The sequence below is a fragment of the Apium graveolens genome, chromosome 6 (assembly GCF_009905375.1).
Source record: "Apium graveolens cultivar Ventura chromosome 6, ASM990537v1, whole genome shotgun sequence".
Classification (NCBI taxonomy): Eukaryota; Viridiplantae; Streptophyta; class Magnoliopsida; order Apiales; family Apiaceae; genus Apium; species Apium graveolens.
In genome coordinates, this window is record NC_133652.1 from 26,761,122 (window position 1) to 26,786,686 (window position 25,565).

At 35.6% G+C, this 25,565-nt stretch overlaps 4 protein-coding genes across 4 annotated transcripts; 2 read left to right on the forward strand and 2 right to left on the reverse strand.

Annotated features, from left to right (window-relative positions):
- The first annotated feature begins 2,473 nt into the window (after positions 1 to 2,473).
- Positions 2,474 to 6,965, forward strand: LOC141666934 ((S)-ureidoglycine aminohydrolase). Its single transcript, XM_074473190.1, has 13 exons — positions 2,474 to 2,684; positions 2,762 to 2,878; positions 3,229 to 3,316; positions 3,477 to 3,553; positions 3,728 to 3,767; positions 3,890 to 3,956; positions 4,661 to 4,746; positions 4,962 to 5,043; positions 5,270 to 5,326; positions 5,629 to 5,667; positions 6,125 to 6,195; positions 6,564 to 6,617; positions 6,700 to 6,965. Exons 1-13 carry the CDS (start codon positions 2,627 to 2,629, stop codon positions 6,767 to 6,769), a joined length of 906 nt encoding a protein of 301 aa, XP_074329291.1. The 5' UTR covers positions 2,474 to 2,626; the 3' UTR covers positions 6,770 to 6,965.
- A 9,087-nt stretch (positions 6,966 to 16,052) lies between these two features.
- Positions 16,053 to 18,667, forward strand: LOC141666843 (cationic amino acid transporter 6, chloroplastic-like). The gene is made up of 5 exons (XM_074473057.1): positions 16,053 to 16,710; positions 16,820 to 17,042; positions 17,195 to 17,525; positions 17,647 to 17,875; positions 17,979 to 18,667. Exons 1-5 carry the CDS (start codon positions 16,317 to 16,319, stop codon positions 18,533 to 18,535), a joined length of 1,734 nt encoding a protein of 577 aa, XP_074329158.1. The 5' UTR covers positions 16,053 to 16,316; the 3' UTR covers positions 18,536 to 18,667.
- Positions 18,668 to 19,276: 609 nt separating this feature from the next.
- On the reverse strand, positions 19,277 to 20,834 carry LOC141666845 (uncharacterized). The gene has a single exon (XM_074473058.1). It carries the CDS (start codon positions 20,711 to 20,713, stop codon positions 19,460 to 19,462), a length of 1,254 nt encoding a protein of 417 aa, XP_074329159.1. The 5' UTR covers positions 20,714 to 20,834; the 3' UTR covers positions 19,277 to 19,459.
- A 144-nt stretch (positions 20,835 to 20,978) lies between these two features.
- On the reverse strand, positions 20,979 to 25,201 carry LOC141666846 (uncharacterized). Its single transcript, XM_074473059.1, has 5 exons — positions 24,560 to 25,201; positions 23,892 to 23,990; positions 22,871 to 22,915; positions 22,380 to 22,517; positions 20,979 to 22,257 (listed from the first exon to the last, which is right to left on the reverse strand). The coding sequence occupies exons 1-5, from the start codon at positions 24,944 to 24,946 to the stop codon at positions 21,910 to 21,912; spliced, it is 1,017 nt and encodes a 338-aa protein (XP_074329160.1). The 5' UTR covers positions 24,947 to 25,201; the 3' UTR covers positions 20,979 to 21,909.
- Positions 25,202 to 25,565: the final 364 nt, after the last annotated feature.

The window sequence follows — 25,565 nt, forward strand, 5'->3', positions numbered from 1 at the left end:
AGGCATTACTGTCCAATGTTCAATTTTGTACACATTGATGAAAAATGGTTTTATCTAAGTAAAAAATCACAGAGAGTATACCTTGAAAGGAATGAAAAAGGCAAGTACAGAGCAACAAAGTCAAGCAAATTCATACCAAAGGTCATGTTTACAACAGCTGTAGCTAGACCAATATTTAATCAAGAGAATACAGAGTGTACCTTTGATGGGAAGATATCTTCCCATTCACTTACCAAGAACCAGCTAGGAGAATATCCAAGTACAGAGCAAAGGGGACAGTGGTCACAAAGGTTGTTGAATCAGTGGGGAGAAAGGAAACAAGGAGCATGTTAATCAATGATATTATACCAGCTATCATGCAGAAATGGCCAGTAAGTGAATGACATAAAACAATATATATGCATCAAGATAATGCAAGAACACACATAACCCAAGATGACCCAGAGTGGCAACAAGTACATAAACAAGGGGACTTCACTTTCTATTTGGTGCAACAACCACCAAATAGCCCAGATTTGAATATTCCGGACTTAGGTTTTTTCAGAAGCATTCAATCTTTGATGCACAAAAAGATGCCAAAAGATGTGGATGACATGTTGAATGCAGTGCATCAGGCCTTTTATGAACTAGATCCAAGGACACTAGCAAATGTATGGTTGTCATATCAATATGTTATGAATGAAGTGCTCAAGGTAAAAGGCTCAAATGACTACCTAGTGTCTCATGTAAAAAAAAACTAGCAGCTGAAGGTAGGCTACCAATTCAAGTGACAACACCAATGTGGGCAGTACATGAAGCATGGAATTACATTAGGGGACCTAACAGAGCATCAACTTCGACAAGTTAAGTGGAGACATATAAGCCTATTTTGTTTTCAATGTAATAGTGCTACAAGTAAGCTTAGTTTTAATCAGTCTATGTATTAAAATTGAGCTTAGTTCTAAGCATATTTTGTATATATTGATCTCAGATTGTCCCCAAGCATCATTGACAACCTCCACAACCACTAAGCACACACTAGTCCTACACTGGCTGCTCATGGCATATTAGGGCAGTCATTTGTCTCAGCCAAATTATGAAAATTCATCATCGATCACCCTAAAGGATTACAAGGAATTACAACAGTTATATCAACTAAATCACATAGGATACATAGAATTACACAAAAAACACTACAATCCACCACTGAATGACACAATCCACCACTGAATTACACAATCCACCAGTCAGTTACACAAAACCAATCGGAAATAACCACAATCGGATACACAATCACAATCAGTGCAAAACAAGCGAATCCGCAAGGAATTAAAATTAATAAACACAATCGAATACATGGTTAAGCACAACAAGTCAATCATGGTAAATATAAGCACAAAAACCAGTAGTTTATGATGAATATACGCATAAAATAACCAAAAAAAATGAAAGAATGATTCCTTACAAAGTCGATTAAGACCTAGAACATTCATCTTCAGACTCGCCCGCCGCCTCCAAGTCGTCGCTCGACGGATCCGGAGCAACAACGGTGGCCACAGTCTTCGCATATGAAGAAATAGGGGAAAGAGGCGCATCGTCTTCATCAAAGGGAACTTCGATCTCACTTGCATGCAACCCCGATTTAGGGGCTTCATCCACCGCATCCTCTGATTTCGCCGCCGATTCCTCAAACGGAGTTCGACCACAACCGATTCAGACCTTTTCCTGACTATAAGTGTGGTTCCCCTCACAACAATCACCTTTATCACAATGATTGGGATCAGAGCACTCGTACACGTTGGTGGATTCATCATCGGAATCAGAAAACCCGTAATGACCGCTCATTTGTGTGAATAGAAGTTAGGGTTTTGGTGGCGGAGAGGAAGGAGAAGGGAGTGATGAAGTGAAAGAGACGGGGATGATGAATGATTAGGTAAAAAATTAAAACTGATGACCCTGGCCCATTAAGCCCAGTAGTGGGTTTTAATATTAGTATAGTTTTCTGTTTTTGTGTTAAAAAAAGAAAATGGGAAAAATATATTGATTTACCTAAAAAAAAAGTAAGAAAAGTTTTTCGGCACGGAGGGAGTACGATAATACTGAACTAGTGATGTAAAATATTTGGATCCAGAGCGATAGAGTACTTGTTGCAAGCTGTGTAACTATGTATTTGATAATTTGTTTATCTATAATATTTTAACATTACAGGCCCGGAAATGGTTGTTGTATTACCTAAACTCGCTGCAAAACTAATATAAAAATGATAGAGCAGGAATAAATAATTATAATTTTTTTCTTAACATTATAGTTTTCTTTAAATATTACTCCAATCAATCAAGCACATGTAGCGTGACTCACTTCCACAACAGCCAAAAATAAAAAAATGTATCTCAGTTGGTAAAGTCTCCATTTTTAATTAGAGAAAAAATAGGAAAAATAACAAATGGTCGTCTAGAAACAAAAAAAAATGTGGCCTGTGGGTGTTTTTTAAAGTCAGAGCTGGTACAGACAAACCAAATCTCAGAAATTTCGTTGAAAGCCACTACGCAACTCTGTGAAACAGCACTTCAACACACATAAAACCCCCCTACTCAACTGAACTGAACTGATTACACAAACAAGAAACTAAATAAAATTACCAGTAAAAATGCAGCCTTTTTCTGCATTCTCACTCCAATCTTTCTTTCTTTTCTCAATCACTACATGTAAATTTTCTTAAATTTCCCGTATTATTGTTCATTTAATATTATTTTTTTAACATGGATGTTTTTAATTTTTGCAGGTCTCTTCAGAACTGGTATGACCCTAGAAGGGTTTTGCTCTGCACCACAAATCTTGAAATCTGAGTCTTTATATGGCAAAGTCACAAACCCCACACTTTCTCCTTCTCATTTACAAGGTCAGTCAGTTCAGCGATGCCCCCTTTTGCTTGTTTTATGAAAAAGATAGATACAATAAAAAATGGGTCTTGGGAATTTGTATGGTTGGGATTAGTTGTTGTAATATGTGTTGGAAAGATCGAAACTTGTTAATAGTTTTATATGATAATGCTCAGTTCTTGTATAAGTAGTTGTCAAGATTGAAACTTGTTAATAGTTATATATGATAATGTCCATTTTTTGTATAAGTAGTTGTAAAGATTGAAACTTGTTAATGGTTTTATATGATAATGCTCAGTTCTTGTACAAGTAGTTGTAAAGATTGAAACTTGTTAATTGAACTCTTGGTTTTGTGTGTTTATATTGGCAGATCTGCCAGGGTTTACTCGCAGTGTGTATAAAAGAGATTATGCTTTAATTTCCCCTGAAAGTCATGTTTTCGGCCCATTACCAGATTGGTATGCATTTAATTCTGCATTTTGAGTTTTCGAGGTTTTTGCAAGTTTTATAATTTAATTTTTACTTGCCTTTTTTGGGGATCATGCTTTTGATTCTGCATTTTTAGCCCATGATCAGATTGGTATGTATCTAAAATTTGATGAACTTGCCATTTTTTAGGAGTAATACTCTTGGAGCTTATCTGATTACCCCGGCCATGGGATCACAATTTGCTATGTACCTGGCAAAAATGCAAGGTTTTCTGGAATTTTGAACTTGAAACTATTATTATAGATATTATGTTGTTGCATGTAGTGGTGCAAGTAACTGTTCAGTAGTTCAAGTATTCCGCTTTTATTTAGAACCTATAACTCTACAATCATGCTTTATCATTGCAACACAACTGTTATAACTATTTGTCGTTTGACCAGATAATTCAAAATCAGCTCCTCCTCTAAATGATGTCGAGAGGTGCATATTGATGTTATTTATTTTTTTTATTTTATTTTGAATGCTTTCAGTTTTTTCTTTTTGTTCAAAATTCTTAGTATTATTAGTCTTTTCTCATAATATCCGGTTTTTGTTTTGTTTAGGTTCATATTTGTGGTTCAGGGGAAAATTACACTAACTAATGTTTCTAGTGTCAGCCAGACAATGATGGTAAGGGCTTCTATGTTGAACTTTTCTATTCTTTGTTTAGCAGCTAAGTAGTTTGGGACAAAAGGCTTTGTTGAGTTAATTGTACTTTACCGCAATAATATTACTCAATAATTGTACTTTTTTGCAACAATCTAACTAAACATGGTAAAACTGGGTGCTGTTCATAAATGATACAAAGATTCGTTAATAATCAATTAATGCAATAGCTGTTATGATTTTATTTGACAAGCACACCGAATTGTTCTTAATTCTTAGCGAAACTTTAGTGTGAGTACCGGTGTTATTAGCCTCAATCTCAGCAACTGTTACCCTTCATTAAAATATTTGGAACAAGGTGAAAAGTCTAAATAAGAGGTGCAGTTCTGTTACTCGTTAATTTGAAAAATCCCCTTCCCGCGAAGTATGTGTAGCATACTGGTTACAATTAATATAGCTAGTTGGGTCATTTTGTAAAGCTAAGTATTACAGATTGCCCAAAAATGGATTTTGCAGCAAAATCTCAGTTGGTTAATCTAGTTCAGAACTAAAACATTATTTCCTACTAGTGATTATATTATCGTCGGTTTGAGAGTTATTGTCGGTTTGAGAAATGTTTGCCGGGTGTTACTATTTATGGAATCTTAAGCAGTCTTTTGTGCATGTTTTGTTGCTCTACGACCTAATGGGCTTGAAGTTTATTTATGGAATTAATTCTACAAGTACAGGTGGACTCGTATGTTTATCTGCCTCCAAATTTTGAACATTCCTTAACGTGCGATGAATCGGCCACTATTGTTGTATTTGAAAGAAGGTACATTCTTTATGGTCACAGACTGAAGTACACATATTCTTATACCTCTTGTGGTTTCTATTCTATTAGTTTGGAGCTTTAGTCTACACCTTTCTCATTTCCTTTTTAGAAATCTTTCTTGATCCCCTGCACAATTTAAAATTTCTGCGGATTGTTTATCAATAGAAATATTATTAGGTCAGTGGTTGTGAGATAAGGGATTTTGTTCTTTGTAGGTATGCCAACCTGGGAAATTATAAAACCGAGCAAATTTTTGGTTCAACTGATAAGCAGCCGCTCCTGGAAACGCCTGGTGAGGTATGTAATCTTGCTTCCTTGCAGATGCCGTGGTACAGAGAGATTACTCTTGATAAATAATACAATGTAATTCCTGAGAAATAATATAGTACTCTGATACCTTTTTAGAATAAATATTTGCTACACTGGGAACATACCGAGACATCCTCATATCTGTATTATTATTTGTTTTTTTTTAAATATTTCATTTTCTACACTAACAAAAAAATGTAACTTTTGTTATCAGATTTTTGAGCTCCGGAAGCTTCTTCCCATATCTATGCCTTATGACTTCAATATCCATGTGAGCTATACCTCAGTCCTGTTTTTTTAGCAAATTAGTGGCAGTCCTCTTTAGTTGCTGATATGATATATCTCTTCAATCCTATACCGTAAGATATCAACTTCTCTGTTTCTGAACTGGAGAGCTAGAGAGCAATGATCTGCTTAAGCACGCTATAGAAAATCAATGAAATTACGTGCACAGCTATGAGTCTAAGACTATTTTCAAATCCCTACTTTTATCTCAGATTAGGTACAATGCTATCTATCTATTTATCATGAATACAGTTTGCTCATTTATTTCTTCACTTTCTTGGTATGCAGATCATGGATTTTCAACCTGGAGAGTTTCTTAATACTAAGGTAAGTATATAATTTAATTGGTAGAGCTACTAACAAATCTATGGTACTCATGTCGTTATTTGTGGGTTTTAATTAATAGAGAGAAGGATCTTAAAGAATTTACTATTACAATTAGCCATGAGATATCATTCAAGCCATCAAATGAAGCATCACATTTTATTTACTTGTTTTGCTTGCTTAATTATTTTCATTTTGGAAAGAGTAATATGCCTCGAACAGTTCTGACAATTATGCTTGGAAATAGTTTATTAGTATTTCAAAGGTAAGTAGCTCTTTTAAGCTTTTACTTGTTGCAATAGTTGGTACTTCAAAGGTCATCTTGAGCAGTTATGCACAGTAATTACTGATTTATGTTATTGCATAGGATGTAAGTATGTTATCTAATTAATCTAACTACCGCTAGAAACAGTTAACAGGTAGGTAATATCATTTGAAATAATTTGCTTTATTTCTCCAGGAGGTCCACTATAATCAGCATGGCTTGTTGCTATTGGAGGGACAAGGCATTTATCGCCTAGGTGATAATTGGTAAGTAATTCATCACAATTAAATATGTTCAGAATTTTTCGATTGGCATGCTTCTTTAGTTACGGAAGGTCTGAAACATGTAAAACACTACATAAAAAAATTTACTATTCAGATGATAGAGGTGCAATCACTAAATACTGGACAAGTGTCAGTTAGATTTTTAAAGAGCACAGAAATAAATATGAACTATATGGTGAATGCATGTTCGTGTAATTTTTCTGTGCATGAACGAGCATTTAAATAGTTGATCGTGGCTTTCCCTCAAAGTGATAATATTTAGCTCCATCAGTGCTCATAATACAAGCTAGTTACCAGGCTGCAATGAGGGTGAATCATTTAAATAATGAATTATTGCTCTTTATTAACAGGTATCCAGTTCAAGCTGGCGATGCAATCTGGATGGCACCATTTGTGCCTCAATGGTAAGTGAAATTTCAGAAGGTTGCAGCATATTTCCTATGTTACTTGACCATCATCAATATTGATGCCATTTAATATGTTCAGGTATGCTGCACTTGGCAAGACGCGCACACGCTATCTAATTTACAAGGATGTAAACAGGAGCCCACTCTAATCAGATGTGATGAAGATCAAGTTGATGGATGACAACAATTTAATTCTAGATCAAGAGCTTCTGATAAGTCAAGCTTTCTGTCCTGGTCTGTAAACATAATAAACCTTAAATGTAAACCCTGTTCGACAGTAAATCAACAAATGTCTTAAGCAGGCTACTTACTTTCATGAAAACTATGAATAATGTTCAAATCGTCTATTTCTTTTAGTATATAAAATCATATGCATCTATGCAAAAAATCTTGAAGGTAAACTAGCTTTTTGTCATCAAGAAGTACAAACAATTAGTTTCACTTTTTTCTTCCTGCAAATTTTGTATATCTTTAACTAGTTTTACTTCTCGGAGCCATCGTAATGGTCATGGGCAAGGGCATCATGAATAAACAATAAAGGTGGACAACCAACTGGCATCTGACACCACTGCATCCATTTAACACTAGTCTTTGCCTAAAACATATATTAGTTTGATCTTCTGTTGGATGCTAGTTTCCATGTCAGGAGATTTTTATCTATGTTTAGTTAAGATTCTTCTGTACAGTACCAAAGCGTATCCTAATGCTCTTATTTTTTTTCCTTGAACCTGCTACTTTTATGAAGTTATCACTACTGGACATGAAGCTGACACAAACATGCCCTTGTATGCTTATCTTCTTGGTCTAATGCTAGTACATCCCTGATTATGTACCCAAAACCTTATCATATTACGCCTCTCGCCTTAGCATTTACGGGGACATGTAACTGATCATCCACCTCACCAAAAGAAAAGAAATCTGTAATTTTCTGATAGTAAAATCCTTGTCGATCTCTCTTTACAGTTAACTTTCTTTTTTTGCTAAATGTCTTTACCTCTTACTTTTTCCTTTTGTTTTCTTGCATTTTACCTCATCAAATTGCATGTTCACATACTGATGTACCTCACTCATAATGTTGTTTCTATTTTCAGTGAAATCTTTCTCTTTCAACGTTTGCAAGTACAGATTAAATACAGAAAAACATATAGCAAAATTGCAAACATTGTAGCCTAGACTCCTCTCTCTTGGGAACAAGAGGTTTAGGGCCCGGGACTCCGTAATCTGGATATGAGAGTGTGAAAAGTTTCAGGATCATAATATATGTGTGACTATGGGTGTGCGAACTGCATTGACATCTTAGGATGGTTGAAATATTTTATTAAATTGTTGTAGAGTTAGAAGGGGGGGGGAGGTGATATCCCCCCTCCACAAAGTAGGGGGAATAGTTTTGCATTCATTTGTATAATCTTAGTCATTACTGTCATTGAAATGCCCTAAATCTGGTTAAGTTATTTGGTCGAGTGCTAATAATATTCTGGGAATCCATCATCTATATCTATGAAGGTAATATAACTGTCTGAAGAAAATTAGAAAATAATTCATGTACAACAGTATATCAGGCATTATACCTTTTGTTCTAGCTACTTATGATGTGCAGTCAACTCCAACAGAAAGACATGGGGTCACATAAATGAGTGAGATGTGGAGTATGTATTAGTGTCAATTTCATGGTAGCTGAATTCTACTTGTACATTCCGAAAGACAAGACCTATTGGAATTACAGTCCTTCCAAACTCAGTGGTAAAGGACTTTGATATGCCAGAATGTTTTCGGCTTGTCAGGATGGATATCATGTCAGCATTTCCTTGTCCAGATAGAAAATGAAAGATTCAAATTTGGGGTTAAAACAAAAGATGAGGCAAGTTGAGTTGAAGTGTCTGTTCAGTGGCACCAACAGTTATCACAAAGATGTTCAATTAGATTTTTTCATTTTTTAAAGATTACTTACAGACCTCACATATCTGGTAATTTGCAGTTCTCCTATTGTCCATGAACCTGTGTCGAGACTTGAATACGAGTCCAATTCTTCATGAAACTGGACACTTCAACTTGCAGAAATCTAGTTCAAATGAATTAAAGGTCTACTGACAACTTGTGTACAGAGAGCAAGGTAATTGGATTTTTTTTTTAATTTTCCCATTTATTTTTGTGCTTTAATATGACAGATTTAGTTAATTTTGATTTGCTGGTATTAGACACTGTTATATAAAGCACAATAAATTAAGATTATATATATTGTTAGATTTTGTTAAGATGCATGTCAAATCTCCACACCAATTCAGGATTCATATCCATGAAGCCTATTGTTATTAATTTAAAAAATCTGGGTATCTGACACCAACTTGCGATCCGGGCAATGTAGGTACTGTTTGATCCAATTGATTGCTTAAGCATATCCTACCTGTTGATTAGGATGAAATAGGAATGCATTCATTACTAATCACTTGTGACATCTGCAACTGATGTTGGATTTGCACAATAACTCTTTAAAGTTGCCACCTGTGGGTTGCGGACAATGACTTCTGGCAATGTCAATTAGGCCATTCAGTTCTGTTCACCATTTACAGGCCTCTTATTATTGGCATCATTAGAACAAAATCTTGGAGGTTAAATTAATAATAAACAAATCTTTGATTTGAAAGCATTAATGATTGATGTGGAGAGTACATGGACCAACTGAGAGGAGGAAGAAAAAGATAGACAGTTGCTGGTATTTCTACCCTGGGAATGTTATAGAACAAAGTAAAGAAAGTAAAAGTTCTTTTGTTAAGGAATATAATCGAAGTCATTCTGTCATTAAAAGTTTGTGACTTTAGTTCTGGTGGGATGGCGGCAAATGTACCCTTATAATGATGTTGATTGGTTTGTTCTTTTGCTTATTTTAACTTCAACCTCAACAGGATTTTGGCTTCTGGTATTACATGATTTTTTGAGAGAGTGTTGGGTCAAAATATCATAATTTGTTTTATTTTTTGTCTAAAATGCGACTGTTTCAGAAAGTTCCAAATTATGGGGCATGCTACTTAATTTATATAAACCAACACAGTATGAGTAATTACAGTATTACTTAAATTCCGGGGTCCCCCGGAATTTGGAATATTAATGAAGTAGAATATTTTTTATAAAATTGTATCTCAAGTTCAACCGGTGTGAATGAGGTAGAGTTGTAATTCGAGTCCTTAGAAATACTGTAATACCTTAGAAATGAGAGTTCAACTCCTTGAGGTTACCTAAATCACCCCCTAAAAATCTCTCTGCTTCTGTTCATTCTCTAGAATCTAGATGCATATAAAATTTAAATTATTCTGCATGAGATAATTTAAGTCGTTTAGATTAGAATCGTGCAACTATTTTGGTAATTTGGGTTTTCTGAAATTGTGCAACTATTGGTATTTTTAAGAATCTTTACCCATCTGAGCAGGGACAATTTGACAATCCTTTGTTTTTTGATATGTACATAAGATTTACTTGTCTGTAGGTCAAGAGTAAAACTAATCTATTGAAAGGGTGTTGTTTACATGTCAACAATGATTGGCTTCTTTACAAGTATGGCAGACCATCTTAAGTGATTTAGATTTTCTTTGATCCTTCTTATTGTATGATGAATCAAAAGCAATCATAAAAAGACAGAACCTGAAATATGATCTAGCCATTAACTTCTGTTTTTGTCCTTTTCCATATTTAGAACACACCTCCACTTCCCCTGATCTCATGTGTAAGGTTTTGATTGTTCCTATATTTAATTTAATTATTTCATTTAAATTTCTGGTTCATAAAAGTAGATGATGTTACACATTCAGGTATTGTATATATATCAGACTCCAGAGGAACAAGAACTTGCTAATACTACTAGCTTGCATTATCTTGGATGTTTTTGCTTTGGATTTCTCAAAGGTTGCAACTCTTTTTAGTATTGGTATAAAGCATGTATCCTAATTAGGCCAATATGTCTCTTCAAAGATTTTACAACAAAATACTAGCAAAGTAGCAACCTCATGCCCACATTCTTATAGATGAGTGCAGGATGATTCGATTACTCAATCAGAAATAAGAAAATCTTACTTCTATCCCCAGATTTTAATTTCTTGATCTGTATTTACTAGGTCCACTTATCGATATTAATCAAGTAGGAATTCAAGTGCTTAAAAGTAAACCGAGTAATCTTTACTCAGATCTCTGCTCCCCAGTTTCGAATTAGGAGGAAATTTATTATCATTCTAATACTTCCACTGCAAAAGTAAGATGCAACGAGTCTGTAGCTGTTTTGATTTGCTTTTGTTCCTTAACAAATTCATTTTTGAATAATATATTCTGAATAAAATCAAAATGTAATCATTTTTCCAGTTCCTTGAGCTTAGAAGTGCTGGGAATAGCAAATTAATGTGAGGTCTCTAAAATTAATCCATTCTCATCCATACAAAATGACTTTTGCTGCTCGAAAGAATATCCATATTTGCAAGTTTCAACATCAGTGCACTCATGTGGGTGTGGGTGTGTTATTTAAACTAAACCGCACCTAGGCTGGAAACTACTATGAGTTTTGCTTGGGTGAAATATGGGTCCATGATATAAGGCTTATTTACCCTTAAATGGAAGGTCCTAGAGATTTTAATACTTAATTTGTCTAATAACCATTATCACTGATCTTATTTTTGTTGGATCCTTGATTTTAAGGGTTGTAATTCGGGTTAGGTTGAGTTGAGCCGAGAGTATTTATAAATGAGTTTGAGTTCGGGCTCGAGCCAAGCCTTGAGTCAGTGAGTTCGAGGCAAGTTTTAGCTGAGTGTGGTACATACTCGACTCGGCTTGTATAACTAAACGAGCTAGAACTTGTATCCGAACTCGGCTCATATACGAGTTTGAACCGAACCGATCATTGTTAAATGACTTAGAACTCAAGCTGCTCTCAAGTACCTCGACTCGAATTACAACAAACTTGTGTTCGAGCTTGACTTATATATGAGCTCGAGCGAGGCCGAGTCTTATTAAACGAGGGGAGGGGCTAAGTCTTGTTAAACGAGTTTGAGATCGAGGTACTTGCGAGAAGTCTCACTCGAATTACAGCCATATATGTATGTCATTGATGTATGTAATTTTGCTATTTCTATTTTTTTTTTCCAAAAATCTACACTTATCAAATACTTAAATAATTTTCCGGTTAAGTTTCAACTTCATAAATTTCTAAGATTGTGTTTTAGTGAAACTGGTTCACGACTTCAAGGAAAATGAATAAGTTCTGCGTACACCTCCACTCTGCTTATTAACGAACATATGCTCGGTATGTTCATTTTGGTAGAGTGGCCTAATACATTGATTTCATAGGCTTTTTACATATTGAAGGACTACATGAATTTGTTCTAGAAATGAAGTCGTCACTCGTTAAAGTCAAAGAGGAGCTGAAAAATGATACAAGGTCCAAAGAATTGGCGCTTCGATCCAAAAAGGAGAAAAAGAGAGTCTAACACTGCCTTTTTAGTTTTCTATTAAGGGCAACTTAGCAACTAATCACATTAAAAGATTAAAATAAAACCTCTCGCTATTCTTTTCTTATTAAACTTATTGTAAATAATGCTTAGCCCGTGTTAATACCTTTTAAATCCAATATCAGTGGCTCCAAATGTGCCCCGTCTTAATCAGACTTTAATTATGCGATTTAACACTAATGCATTACCTGGATTAACGAAAATTTGCAAAAGCTGTATTTAGAAATAAAAATTTATATGAACTATTACTTGAAAGATAAAATATTTATATAAAAGATTGCTGGCCCTGAGGTCACCCTCAAGTAACAACCCTGAGATTAAAACAAATACAATATAATTGGGGATATTTTTGTGGATACATGTGGGAGATTCAAATGCCCAAAATACACTATTTTCCATCTTCAACTACCCAAAATGCCTAGATATGCGCGAACCGCCCAAAATACCCACGGAATACGTATTTCAGAGATGCGTATTCAGCCTCCGAAAATTCAATAAAGGGTACGCATGCGTATTCACTTTTGGTTTTATAAAGAATACGCATATTCAACATGCGTATTCAAAAAAAATAAAAAATGAAACATGCGTATTCTTTGTTAAAATTTTAAAATTTGAATCCGCATTACTGACATGCGTATTCGGTGGATAAAAATGGTGGAACGTCCCGCCAATAGATATTTTGGGCAAATTTCCCAAAATGGTGAGTATTTTGATTTTTCACCCATTCAATTATTACAAAAATGACATCCAGCATTTGTATAGAAAATTGTTATAATCTTGGGTAAGATATCTAAGGTCAACTTCATGCCCAGTTTTCTCTTTATAAAATATGTTAAGAACTTCGATGTTTCTAATCACATACTCACTTAACTTAAATGATATGCAAAAATTTCTAATATTAAGGGTTGATTCTCCCAAGTACGCGTCATTTGGAAAAAAGAAGAAGATAACATTAATATGATTAAAATCCGATCAAGGGACTGTACTTACCGAATTTGAAAGTGTAAATGTAGATAGGTTTGAGCCGATCACTGCCAGGCAACAGAAGCAGAACCCATATTTCTTCTAAAGAATCTCCTAATAACTAAATTAAAATGTTATACATTGTAGCTCTACTAGGCGCTTCACTAATGCACTTTGCTATGGATACAGATGGGAGTTTAAGAAGCTCTAGTTGTAAACTAATGTCTTTCACGTTTTGAGCTTCGTGTAAGTAATAAGTTTCAGTTTTTTGTGGCCTAAAAGTAGGGTGCATGTCACAACAGTACGGACATACCTTTTCATGATTCGGCATGCCTTTTTACTAATTTTTTTTAATAATTATTTTAATATTAGAAATATCCAGAAATAACAAATATAATTTTAAAATATTTACATTTATACAATACTATAATAATCTGAATGGGATATAATTTGATATGTCTTTTTTGGTTGGTTTGGTTATCCCCATAAATAACCGTCGGATCTTTTTAGTCAAGTGATAAGGACCGTTCGATTCAAATACTAAAATAATATACACTACTCAAGCTCCCATGTTCGAATCCCGCCAACGACAAATTTTTATATTATTATTTATACAATACTAAAACTCTCAAGTTCGAACCCAACAAACAACAAACATTTATATTATTATTTATACACTACCCAAGATTCAGGTTCGAATCCTGCCAACAACAAATATTTATATTATTATTTATAAATATACTAATAAGATAATGATCCAAATTTTTTTTATTATAATTTTAAATAATATAAAAATATTAATGAAGACCCGTGCATGGCTTGTAAAGCTAGTATATTTTAATATCTAAAAAGTTACTAATTTAAATGAGTATTATGATGGTATTTGGTTATTACCGTCAACTACCTTTAATTTTATATTCAAATTCACTGTATATTAGTATAATAATTATTTATTAAATTTTATTATATTTAATTGATAAATAATATGCCACTTGGGCATGTCTTTTGACAAAAAACATGCCTATAAAGATGCCTTCCGGGAGTCTCGTGATAGGTACCCTACCTAAAAGTCGAAACCAACGGGTAGGGGATCTTGTGATTAGAGAAAATTTGGACAATGATTATGAAAGGCAAACGCTGATAGCATTAGTCAAGGGAGTGCTTTGTAGTTATAAACAGTTTATAAATAAATAATTTCTGATGTTTAGTGTTTTCATGTCTGTTCACTACCCTGATAATTACTTTAAGACCAAGATTAGCTTGATATACACCAATACACCATCGTATAAGTATGGAAATACAGCCTGGAAATCTAATACAGAACCTCATCATATGTACATCACTTGTATAATGACAAAAGCATTGACACTTCAAATGAAAAGGTATAAAAGTGTCCCATCTCGACACGTAGAGATTTAAAGGAATGACGGGCTGAGGACCACTCAGTCTCTACCATATATTCTGTTGCAATTGGTTGATGCTTATACAATTCACTCAACAGAATAAAAATTAATAAGAAACTATATCTAAGTCATGATTCTAAATGGATGATAATGAAAATGACATGGAATATTAGCAAACCTAACAACCAATGGAAGACTCTTTTGCTCTTTCTCTCCCAGAGGCTATCACAGTGTTTGGATTTTATTCTTCTCTCACAGAGTTTTCTGACTTTATACTTGTTTCAATAGCAAAGAAAATTATAGATTTTGGCGTAGACAAAGCTAATGGTTGGTGCTGCTTATGTTCTGCCACTATCTCTCCCACTTGTCTTCCATACAATTTTTATTTTTATCGTATTGTTAATTGCATCTTATTCCCTTCATTCTGAAGAGTTAAATATCTATTTGGAAGACTAATTACTTAAAGCTAAGGTCCAATGATAGCCAGGTTTCTGGGGGAACTGAAGATTTTTTTTTTTTTGTCAGCAGTTTAAAGAATGATTAAGTAGGTATATGTCTTATGGTCCCGGAGCTACGCGTTCCCTTCATTCTGAAGAGTTAAATATCTATTTCGAAGACTAATTACTTAAAGCTAACGTCCAATGACAGCCAGTTTTTTGGGGAACTTGAAGAATTTTTTGGATCAGCAGTTTAAAGAATGATCAAGTAGGCATATGTCTTATGGCTACGGAGCTACGCTTTACTAGAGCAGGAAAAAGGTCCATTTTGTTACCATTTGTATCTTTCTTTTCATATGTTGGATATATTAGTTCAAATACAGTGTATTAAGACTTGATTAGCAATGTTGGATAAAGTTCTGGTATACCCTCTTTGGGCAAGCCCTGATAAGCAACACCTAATCACCTCTTTATCATATTCATGCATTCCGGCCTATGGTGGAGAAATGACTTTTACTAACTTGGAATCTAGATAATAACTACCTCGAGAAAGTATAATGCAAGAATATAGGAATATGCTTATGTAGCTTCTGCGTGCTTCATTAAAATGGAATACATTTTACCTATCAAAGAAAAATTTGGAAACAAAGAGGTGTACATTTTAACTACTATCATAAGATTTTCTTTCACAATAATATGAAGAGTTCTCTTTAGGTTCCAGACGAAATGACAGTAAACGTGATGAAAATGCATTTGTTCTTGCAGCTGTACCTCGGTGTTTATGAAGAAGTCATTTGAAAAGAAAAATCGAGTGCAACACCGAATTTGCACACACTGATGTGCATTAGATGCAGACACATAATTTTATAGTTCAAGCAGAAATCTAGTTTTAATCTACCTTCAATTTTCAGATAACTTATTCAGGGCTTATAAATTTTGAAGCGAGCATAAGGAACCACATGACACCTTTATTTTTTCAGTGATTCTAATATTCGCAAGGGCTTGGAAAGAAATCTTTAGAAGCTTTGAATGGTTCTTATAGGATGCTTGTCACATCTTCTTAAAGTTTTGGCTAGGAAACGTCAAAGGATTAAAGTCACATAATCCCTGTGATTCCTCTGACAAGAACCTTTCAAACAATCTATTCTTTTGCTAACTAATTACTTTCAGGGGCATGCCTTTACTACAGAACCCCATTGCAGTCTTTGTGCTTGTAAAAGATTTGTATGTAAAGAGGGAGAGAGTGACAAGACATAATGGACAGTTTGTAGTCCTAAAGGACAACCTGGTCATTTCAGAACATCAAGGGACATCAATTAAGGAACCTTAGTTATATTATTCTCTCCAGTCCCACTGCATATAAAAGAGCATGATGAACTTCAAAATCATATGTACTGAAAATCATTGTAAATGGAAGACAACAATCAACCAACAAGACCTACCGAAATTTCTTTCTTCAGTTATCTTCATTCACTCTCCAGAACACCTCATAGACTTAGGAAGAGAATGTTAGCAACATGGACACCAGACCAAGAACTTAATCAGTTGAGGCTAAGGTCAGGTGCAAACATGAAGAGAAAACTCATGTGGTATGATCTGGTAGCTCTTGGAGTTGGAGGTATGCTTGGTGCTGGAGTTTTTGTCACAACTGGTCGTGTGGCCCGAAGTAATTCTGGTCCTTCTGTTTTCTTATCCTACATAATTGCCGGTGTATCAGCCCTCCTTTCTTCTTTGTGCTATACTGAATTCTCAGTACAGATTCCCGTTGCTGGTGGTGCCTTTAGTTATCTACGGGTGACCTTTGGTATGAAGCTCAACACGAACTCATAGAACCATGTTATATTGGTTTTTACTTACTTGACATATGGTATATGTGCGTTTTAAGGTAAATTTTATCTTCTGAAATGGCGCAGGAGAGTTTGTAGGTTATTTTGCTGGAGCAAATATATTGATGGAGTATGTTCTCTCAAATGCTGCTGTCGCAAGAAGTTTCACGGAGTATTTGTGCTGTGTATTTGGAGAAAATGATCCGAACTCATGGCGAGTTGAGGTGAATGGACTGGTTAAGGGATACAACATGTTGGACTTCCCAGCTGTTGCTTTGGTCATACTTCTTACTCTTTGTCTATGCCACAGGTTTGCTTACTTTAACTAGTACTTTGCCATCAGTTATATTTTAGTGAATTGAATAACCATTGCGCTTCTTCATATGCTTGACAAATATGGTATCTGTTATAGTGGCTTGTGAAACGGGTGATCTAATTCATATTTCTTAATTTGACCTGCAGTACCAAGGAGAGCTCCATTATTAACCTTGTAATGACGGTATTCCATGTAATTTTCTTCGGGTTTATAATAATTGCTGGTTTCTGCAATGGGAGTTCTGAAAATTTGGTGAAGCCGGGAGGATTGACTCCTTATGGTGTTAAAGGTGTGCTTGACGGTGCTGCAATAGTTTATTTCAGCTATATCGGCTATGACTCAGTCTCGACCTTGGCAGAAGAGATAAAAAACCCATCAAAGAGTCTTCCGGTGGGCATTGTGGGTTCAGTTCTCATTGTTTCTGTTCTTTATTGTCTTATGGCTTTGGCATTGTGTATGATGGTCCCTTATGGCAAGGTCAGTGAACTCATGTTATTAACAATGTTTTGGAATTTAAAGAAGAAATTAAAAAAGATCTTATGTGAGGTTCAGTTTGTGAAATTTGCTCATAAGAAGGCATTCTTCACATGATTCATAGATATCAGATAGTGCGTCTTTTTCAATCGCCTTTCAAACAAAGGGTTGGAAATGGGCTGGCAATGTAGTTGGAGCTGGCGCAAGCCTAGGAATTGTTGCTTCTCTACTGGTTGCCATGCTTGGCCAAGCTAGGTATCTTTGTGTTATCGGAAGGGCGCGACTTGTGCCATCCTGGTTTGCCAAGGTTCATCCTTCAACAGGCACCCCACTCAACGCAACCATCACCTTAGGCAAGTCTTAATATGAAATGTGATACTATTGATCAGTTACAGTTTTTATATTTATGTACTTTGCTATAGTTCACAATGTTGTTCAAAATGTGATGGAATGCAGGAGTTTGTCAAGCAACAATTGCACTTTTCACTGAACTAAACATTGTTATTGAAATGATCTCCATCGGCACACTCTTGGTGTTCTATTTAGTGGCAAATGCACTTATCTATCGCCGTTATGTGATCAGTAACAACAATCCTCCACTGCACACTCTTCTCTACCTCTTCATACTCTCATGTATCTCACTTGGTCTCTCCTTGCTATGGAAACTGAATCAACATTGGTGGAGTATGGTACTATGCGGTGTTTCCATGATCATAGTCACTGCCATCTTCCAGTACATTGTTCCCTGTGTACGACAATCATCCGAATGGTCAGTTCCTTTTATGCCATGGCCAGCAGCTATTTCAATCTTTCTCAATGTATTCCTCATGACTACACTACCAAAACTGGCATACCAGAGGTTTGGCATATGGGCTTGTTTGATAACATTGTTCTATGTGTTGTATGGGGTTCATTCAACATACCAAGGAGAGGATATGGAGGCGGCTAGTGTTGATGGTGTGATTACCAACTCATCTAGCCATCAAACCAAACTTGATATCCAAGTCCATTAGCTTAAAACTTGCTTAGAAACCCAATATTCATGATAACATTTGTTTCAATGATTTACCTTGTTTGGTGAAGCAATGAAAATATATCATTTGATACAAAACTTTGAAAGGAAAAATTCTCTGTTTTTCTTGTTACCCTTTATGCCGATGTTAGGAGGAAAAATCGAAATAATAATACAGATGAAATAATTTTTTGTGGGAGCATTTTGGATGCTAAGAAAAATTAAAATAAAATGGTCTTATTTGTATAATGAAGCCAGATTTATGACTTCGAAGTTTAATATTAAAAGCTTAAAAAATTAAATGAATTATCCCTTAAATTATTAAAAGTGGTCAATACATTGTAATGAAAATAATTAAATAAGTATCATTGTCATCATTTGTATCGTTCTCAAATAAACGTGATGACAAACTTACAACAAAAATACCAGAGCAAACTTGAAACATGACATGGGCTAAATTTTTTTCAAAATAGACAATAATATATTTTCCATAACAAAGTCCAAGAAGGATCCCAAGTTATCAAAGACAACATTAAACAAGACTAATTTGTGTTCAACAATGACACGTTAGGATATCAATCATAATTCATAGGCCTACTGCTTGCAAACACTTTCACTTGCAAACATTCAAGAACACAAGCTATTGACGCACCACAAAAACACTTAAAGATACGATACAGTACAACTGCAGAAGCAAACCTTAAGAGAATAAACAACCATAGATATCAGACAGAAAGATGTATGTCCATAAGAGAAGCCTGATCATATTTGAAAAGGCAACCCGTTAGATATAAACCGAGAATTTGTCAACAGTTAAACTAGTAAGTTATCGAGATACAGATAATATATAGTTGATCTCATATATTACAACACAATTATGGAGAAAATCTTGAAACAATACTAAAGCCATTTTTGTGTAGTGAAACTATGAATCAGGGGATAATGCTTTCACCTTCTTTTCAAATAAACCCTTGACTAAAGCATCCACAATCTGTTGCTGTGACTCAATCCACAACTCATTCCGCTTCATCTCCATTTCCATTCGCGTCTTCTCAATCTCTTTTGCCATCTCCATCTTCATTTTTTCCATCTTCACAAATCCTTCCCCAAGGGATTTAATAGACGAAACGATATCTTCAATCGGATTCCTCCCTCTCTTAACTCCACTACTGCCACTCTTTCTATCAACATCCAATCTTGCTTGGGGAGGAAACCCGTTCATAAACCTAGGATCAACACTAGGACTTGAGTTCCTATCATTCTTGTTATTGAACTTTTGTCTCGTTCCTATCGGAGCTGAATTTCTATCATGAGGTACTTTCACCCAATACTCACCATCATCGCCATCACCAACACCATCATAACCACCACCATCATCACATTCATATTCTCGATCCAACTTCCCCTCAAACTTGCCAACCTTTCGAGCTCTAAATGAAGGCGGCATCATCTGATCACTAGGAGTTTTAAACCTAACCCCACCATTACCATACTTATCTGCCCTAAAATCCGAAGGACCGCCTTCAAACTGACTACCGTGATTCTCTGTTTCTTCATCCGAACCACCATTTAAATAAAAAGGATAACCACTCGGGACCCTATACCCAACATTAGGACTCATTTTTGCATCAATCTTATCCGAATTCTTTAACCTAAAACCTAAAGGAACCGGATTCCGATCATTAACACGAAATCCACCTCGAAACAAAACACCTTCATGATCAACATTAGGACTTGGGAAATCATTTGCAACTTTTTTACTAGTTTTCAAGTTAAAACCTAACGGCACGGAATTATGATCAACAACAGTAACTTGATTAGATCCATCACCAGGTGATGTTCCATTTTCCATAGCATCCATACTTTCGAAATAAAACCACGACGAAAAGAATCGACCTGGATACGAATGAGACCGTTGTTTCTCAGCTCGATAACGTTGCCTGAGCTTCTCCATTTTGTGGCGGCACTGCGCGGAGGTCTTCGCCGGAGATGCACCGGGGCAGCGTTGACCGACGGCATCGGCGACGGAGTCCCAATCGGCGGTGCGGAGGTATCCACGGCGGAGAGCGTACCATCTTTCACGGTAGGCTTCGATTAGAGCTAAAGCTTCTTCTTGTGTCCAACACGGCGGCGGAAATTTCCGGGGGATCTTCACCGGGGCGGCGTCAACGGTAGTCATGGGTACAGATTAGATAAACGTATATGTAAATAATAGATGAGAGGGTGAAGTTTGGGTGGAGAAAGATGAGATCTTGATTGAGTTTTAGATCTAGAAAAGTATTGCAGATGAGGTGTTTGATAAGATGTCAAAGAGAAATAAAAGGGGATAGGTGGGGGTGGTTGTAGGTGGAAAAGTTAGGGGGGTAGAAATGGAAGGGAGGGGAGGGGGGGGGGGTTGTTAATAAGATGGTTGGAATGGGAAGAGTATGTGTGGCATTGATTATGGGTGAGGGTGGGTGAGGTGGGATAAGCAAGTGGGGAGAGGAATGAGGAGAAGACGTGTGGGAGGGGAGATAGGAGGAGAAAATGTGGTGGAGAGGTGCACCCCACAACAAACTCCACCAGTACACCACCATAAACGCATCCCCACCACCCATTCTCTCCCTCCCCCCCTATGTTTCTTGTCTTGTTATTAATGTATTGGGCATCATCAACCAAACCCATGTCCAATGTCCAATGTCCAACCAAGTAGTGTAGGCTGCCTAGGAGTAGGTTAATAGTGGTGTAGGCATGGTTTTTGTGGTTGATGGGCCTGCTGTAATTGTGGTGGGGAGTGGGGTAGATTGTGGGGATGGGTTGGAGTGGAAGTTGGGGTTGGGCTCTGGGTGAAATGAATAGATGGATAGATGTGATTTATGTTTCCCATTCACTCTTTACTTTATCGGTGGCAGTGGCACCAACCCCCTTTTCACTGCAACTCTACACTCTACACTACACTTGCACATCCACATCAACTATGCCAATGGTTGTACTAGTATCAGCATCTCAGCAATACCATCCACAACACTTTTAATTACAGCTTAACAATAAATTTATCCAACTACTCAAAATTTATATTTCAAATGCGTGTTAAGCTAATGTTCCCTTCAACTCTTGTCGCCAACTGCAATATGTTTCACAACACCTGTGAACGCCTTCTGTCTAGGCTCTACACATCTTTTACTTGTATATTGGAATGTGGATACTTGCGACTTTGAAATAATTGCAACAGCAGCGTGTAATTTAGAAAACTTTTCATCTAATGTGGGAAAACTGGTACAGAAAAATGTGCATCTTTGATTTGGAAGACTTTTCTACATTTGCTTAGAATCCAACTACAACCCTCGTGTATAATGCAGGAGCTACAAATCAATTCACTTACTTCCTGCTTTCTCATTAAGTTTTCGATCTCCCGCTACTAGTTTTAATTCTTTTTAACCTTAAGGGTACAGGTTTTTCCAGGACTGACACGTTAATGTTGTTCCACACATCTGCTTTTGTAGGAAGCTCGGTAATTTTCTCTGCAATTGCCATGTCTTCGGGAAGTACAGTACCGAAAACGGTGTATGCCTTTCTCCATTCTTCGTGATTGGCTAGGCTTATAAAGAATTCTGGACCTGAACCTACCCATGCGACTGAACCTCTTCTTATCGTGGGACAGTCTTCCATGGGAAGTTTGTCAAATATGGTCCCTTGAGGTTCAAGCAATCCTTGGACAAGTCCAAATGGAGGTCCTAAAGAAGCCTAATAATATAACAGTGAGGTTAGGACTCTGAAATACAATAGATATAATATATAAAATATTATAATACAGCAGATTTGAATCAAGTAGTAAAACATGTGCTGTAAAACTAGTGAAGCCTTACATCCTTTATGTGGTTTCCTTCTGAATCCCAAGACTCCCCTCGACTTTCTGCACGGTAAAAATGACAGCCGGCACAGTGGCGCAACTCCAATAGCTGGAGAATGTAATTTACTGAATGCGGTGCACAGTCCGGCAAAAGCTGAGTAAAATCATAATTTATCTAACTTAACAACATAATCAAGTCCTGCAAAACTTGGAAATTATTGAACTTCTTCGTCCAGTCATTACGTAATAAATGATGCTAATGGCACATAGTCAGGTAAGACTTAAAGTGTAAAATTTATGGCACATAAACTCCTCTTAAGCTACTTGCAGATGCGCCAAACTCAGCTATGGATGGCAGCTACTTGGTTATAATGCGATTTCACATTTTTTTTCCCATTAAAACATTCTTAATAAGTTAGATAAGTTTACCCATTACCAGATCAAAAAAATATCAGCAGTAAATTGAGAGGTATTTGTTATGCATTACACAAAGACAATACCACCTACTTTCATATGAAGCATTCCATGCTCCGTTTCAAGCCCAACAATTCCCTGCCAGGAGGTAATAATATATGAGTTAGTAGTAAATATAAATGTATTAAATTCCTTAAAAAATAATGAGGTTGCGAAATAAATGTTTTGGCATTACAAAAAGTCAGATATGTTGTATGAACTTAGAAAGTAGCCATAGTACGCACAGAAATAAACTATATACTGAAAACTGAAGCAAAACATAAATTAATTTATTGACGATATATTATAGTATGATTACTGCTATGTCATAATCTTAAGGAAAATCTGCAGAAAGTCCTGGTTATTTTCTGCCCAAGCATATCAGAGAATTCAGAGAAAATTCACCGATGGCCATCATCCAGAGATCTTAGATTAAGTATCTAACCAGTAACCAACAAGTACAATTCTAGTATTTTATTCTGCTTCGTATTATCTACATTAGGGAAACCTAGCTCATATGATTGAAAGGTATATCACATCAAATTTCAATATATATGTATAATTCAACTCCGGTTATTATGCTCGGGGGTGCATTTGTAAGATGCATAGCGCCTTCAACTATGCTGACTGCTGAGACATTTATTAACAATTTTATGATCAGTGATCACTGTAATATAGAGTACATATGCCAGCAAACTATATATTAGCCTGGCACGGAGTTTGGCTTTATCCTAAAATATTAAACATGATGATAGATTAGTACCATAACTACATTAACATGAATCAATTCTTAGGACAGTAGTTGACAAGCTCTAATATTTTGCCATATTGGATGAAGCCATGTCAAGCCAAAAAAACAAATGTAAAAGGTAACTGACATTAATCTGAACTCTGCAAATGGAACATGTGAGCAAGGTAGCTAAGCACATAAAAGGTAAAAATTAATGCAATAAACAAGGATCGCCAAAATGAATGATAATCCATGGGTATTCGTCACTTATGAAATGGAACTGTACACACTGCTTTTGTTATGAAATAGATTATGTAGAAATAGCTTGAAAGCATCTACTTTTACCTCTCCTTTACCGAAAACAATGCCAGATGTCCAACTAACTGAGTTTCCCACTTCCTGTCGCTCGGGGGCCAAGGTATCCTTTTGTTTCTTTAACCAGCACTGAATTCGCAAACATTAATACATTACTAATAAAAGTCAATTAAAAAATTAACTGTTAACACAAAGACAGCATACTATTTTCTTGATCATACCACATTTCAACCAACTTGAAATGACAGCTTTTCATAAGATAATAATTGGAAGTGAAACATTGTACCAAATCAGTGAATAATTCTATAGGAATCAAATGAATAAATTTTTTTACTTAAAATTGTCTACAAATGCCATATAATTAAATTGCTATATACAATTAATCCCAACATCGCTAAGCCAGTTTCATAGACGAGCCTAAAAATTGACGGCAGCTCAATTAAACATATTAATACAAACAGCATTGTTCGATAATTAATTGCGCCGGCTACAAAAACATGAACCTTTGAACAACCCAGCTGTTCTTATCGAATAATAACAACTAATTTGCACTAATTTCACCCAATTTAGGCCCATAAAGAATATGTAACAACAAAAACACCCTAACAGCAGCTAATTTGCGAATCTCAAGTATAAACAATAAAATGCAACAAAATGATCAAATTTATTAGGCAAAGCATCAACAAAATTATCCTCACCTCACCGAATTTCGGTCCGCAAGCTTCCCGATTTCCACAAAACACCCAAGAATCACACAAACAAGGCCCATCATTCCCAGTACACAAATTCTTACAAGCTTGACAACACTCCTCTGAAGAATTAAACTTAAAATCAGTACCCCATTTCACAGCTGAGCCCCAAAGCTCCAAATTTTCAATCCCTCTACAACAACCACCACCATTCTTTTCACTCAATTCATCTTCCTCCTTAACCAAACCCTCAAGATCCAAACCAGGAGAATCATTAGTGGGCCTAAAAGCCACAGACATGAACATATAAACCAATGAACAAGAAACAAGACCCATCAATAAAAGAACCATTGTGACCCATCTACTGGGCTCGGAGTCATTTGGTTTCCGACCCATTTGAGATTAAGATATGGAGATCAAAACCCAGATACAGATTTGGATAATTTTGATTCAAGACTTTGTATTGTTGACTAGAGCACCAAACCCATATGTGAAATTGAGAAAAATACAAAAAACAAGACCAAAGAATATTAAATTTAATTGAATTAAATAGTTGTACAGATTTGAGACGTCTTTGCCTCTTATTTTTAAACACCAAGTTGGAGTTGCCATGGAACCACTACCAGATACTACCATTTTAGGCATCCGAGAACGACGGTACAAAAATTAAATTTTTTATTTTTGTGCTCATAAAAGTTGTTGTACTAGTGGTTCCTGTTTTATTTCGTTTTTCTCGTTAAAATTATTTTAGGTTAGTAACAGTAGGATTAATTTTAAAATATTAGAGCAAAATAAATAGTGCAAAAGCATTTGTTAAAACATTTAATTTTCCTTTGATCTTGTTATTTTTATAATATTTATTTTAAAATCATATATTCGATTTTAGATGAATAAACAGGGATTTAAATATAAGACTCGTAGTAAGCATAAATTGGGCAAAAAAAAAAAAAAACTGTAGTCACAGACTTGTAGTTGTGAAAGTAGTTCTCAGGTCGGACGTACTGTTAGGGTCATC

What these genes read in the sequence shown, in the direction of transcription:
- LOC141666845 (XM_074473058.1), bottom strand. Translation starts at nt 20,713, where the DNA reads ATGACTACCGTTGACGCCGCCCCGGTGAAGATCCCCCGGAAATTTCCG.
- LOC141666934 (XM_074473190.1), top strand. Translation starts at nt 2,627, where the DNA reads ATGCAGCCTTTTTCTGCATTCTCACTCCAATCTTTCTTTCTTTTCTCA. An exon ending in ATTGTTGTATTTGAAAGAAG is followed by an intron (nt 4,747 to 4,961) that starts GTACATTCTTTA and finishes TGTTCTTTGTAG; the next exon opens with GTATGCCAACCTGGGAAATT. An exon ending in CTTATGACTTCAATATCCAT is followed by an intron (nt 5,327 to 5,628) that starts GTGAGCTATACC and finishes CTTGGTATGCAG; the next exon opens with ATCATGGATTTTCAACCTGG.
- LOC141666846 (XM_074473059.1), bottom strand. Translation starts at nt 24,946, where the DNA reads ATGGGTCGGAAACCAAATGACTCCGAGCCCAGTAGATGGGTCACAATG. An exon ending in ATGGAATGCTTCATATGAAA is followed by an intron (nt 22,518 to 22,870) that starts GTAGGTGGTATT and finishes GATTTTACTCAG; the next exon opens with CTTTTGCCGGACTGTGCACC. An exon ending in AAGGAAACCACATAAAGGAT is followed by an intron (nt 22,258 to 22,379) that starts GTAAGGCTTCAC and finishes TTATATTATTAG; the next exon opens with GCTTCTTTAGGACCTCCATT.
- LOC141666843 (XM_074473057.1), top strand. Translation starts at nt 16,317, where the DNA reads ATGGAAGACAACAATCAACCAACAAGACCTACCGAAATTTCTTTCTTC. An exon ending in TTATCTACGGGTGACCTTTG is followed by an intron (nt 16,711 to 16,819) that starts GTATGAAGCTCA and finishes GAAATGGCGCAG; the next exon opens with GAGAGTTTGTAGGTTATTTT. An exon ending in ACTCTTTGTCTATGCCACAG is followed by an intron (nt 17,043 to 17,194) that starts GTTTGCTTACTT and finishes TTTGACCTGCAG; the next exon opens with TACCAAGGAGAGCTCCATTA.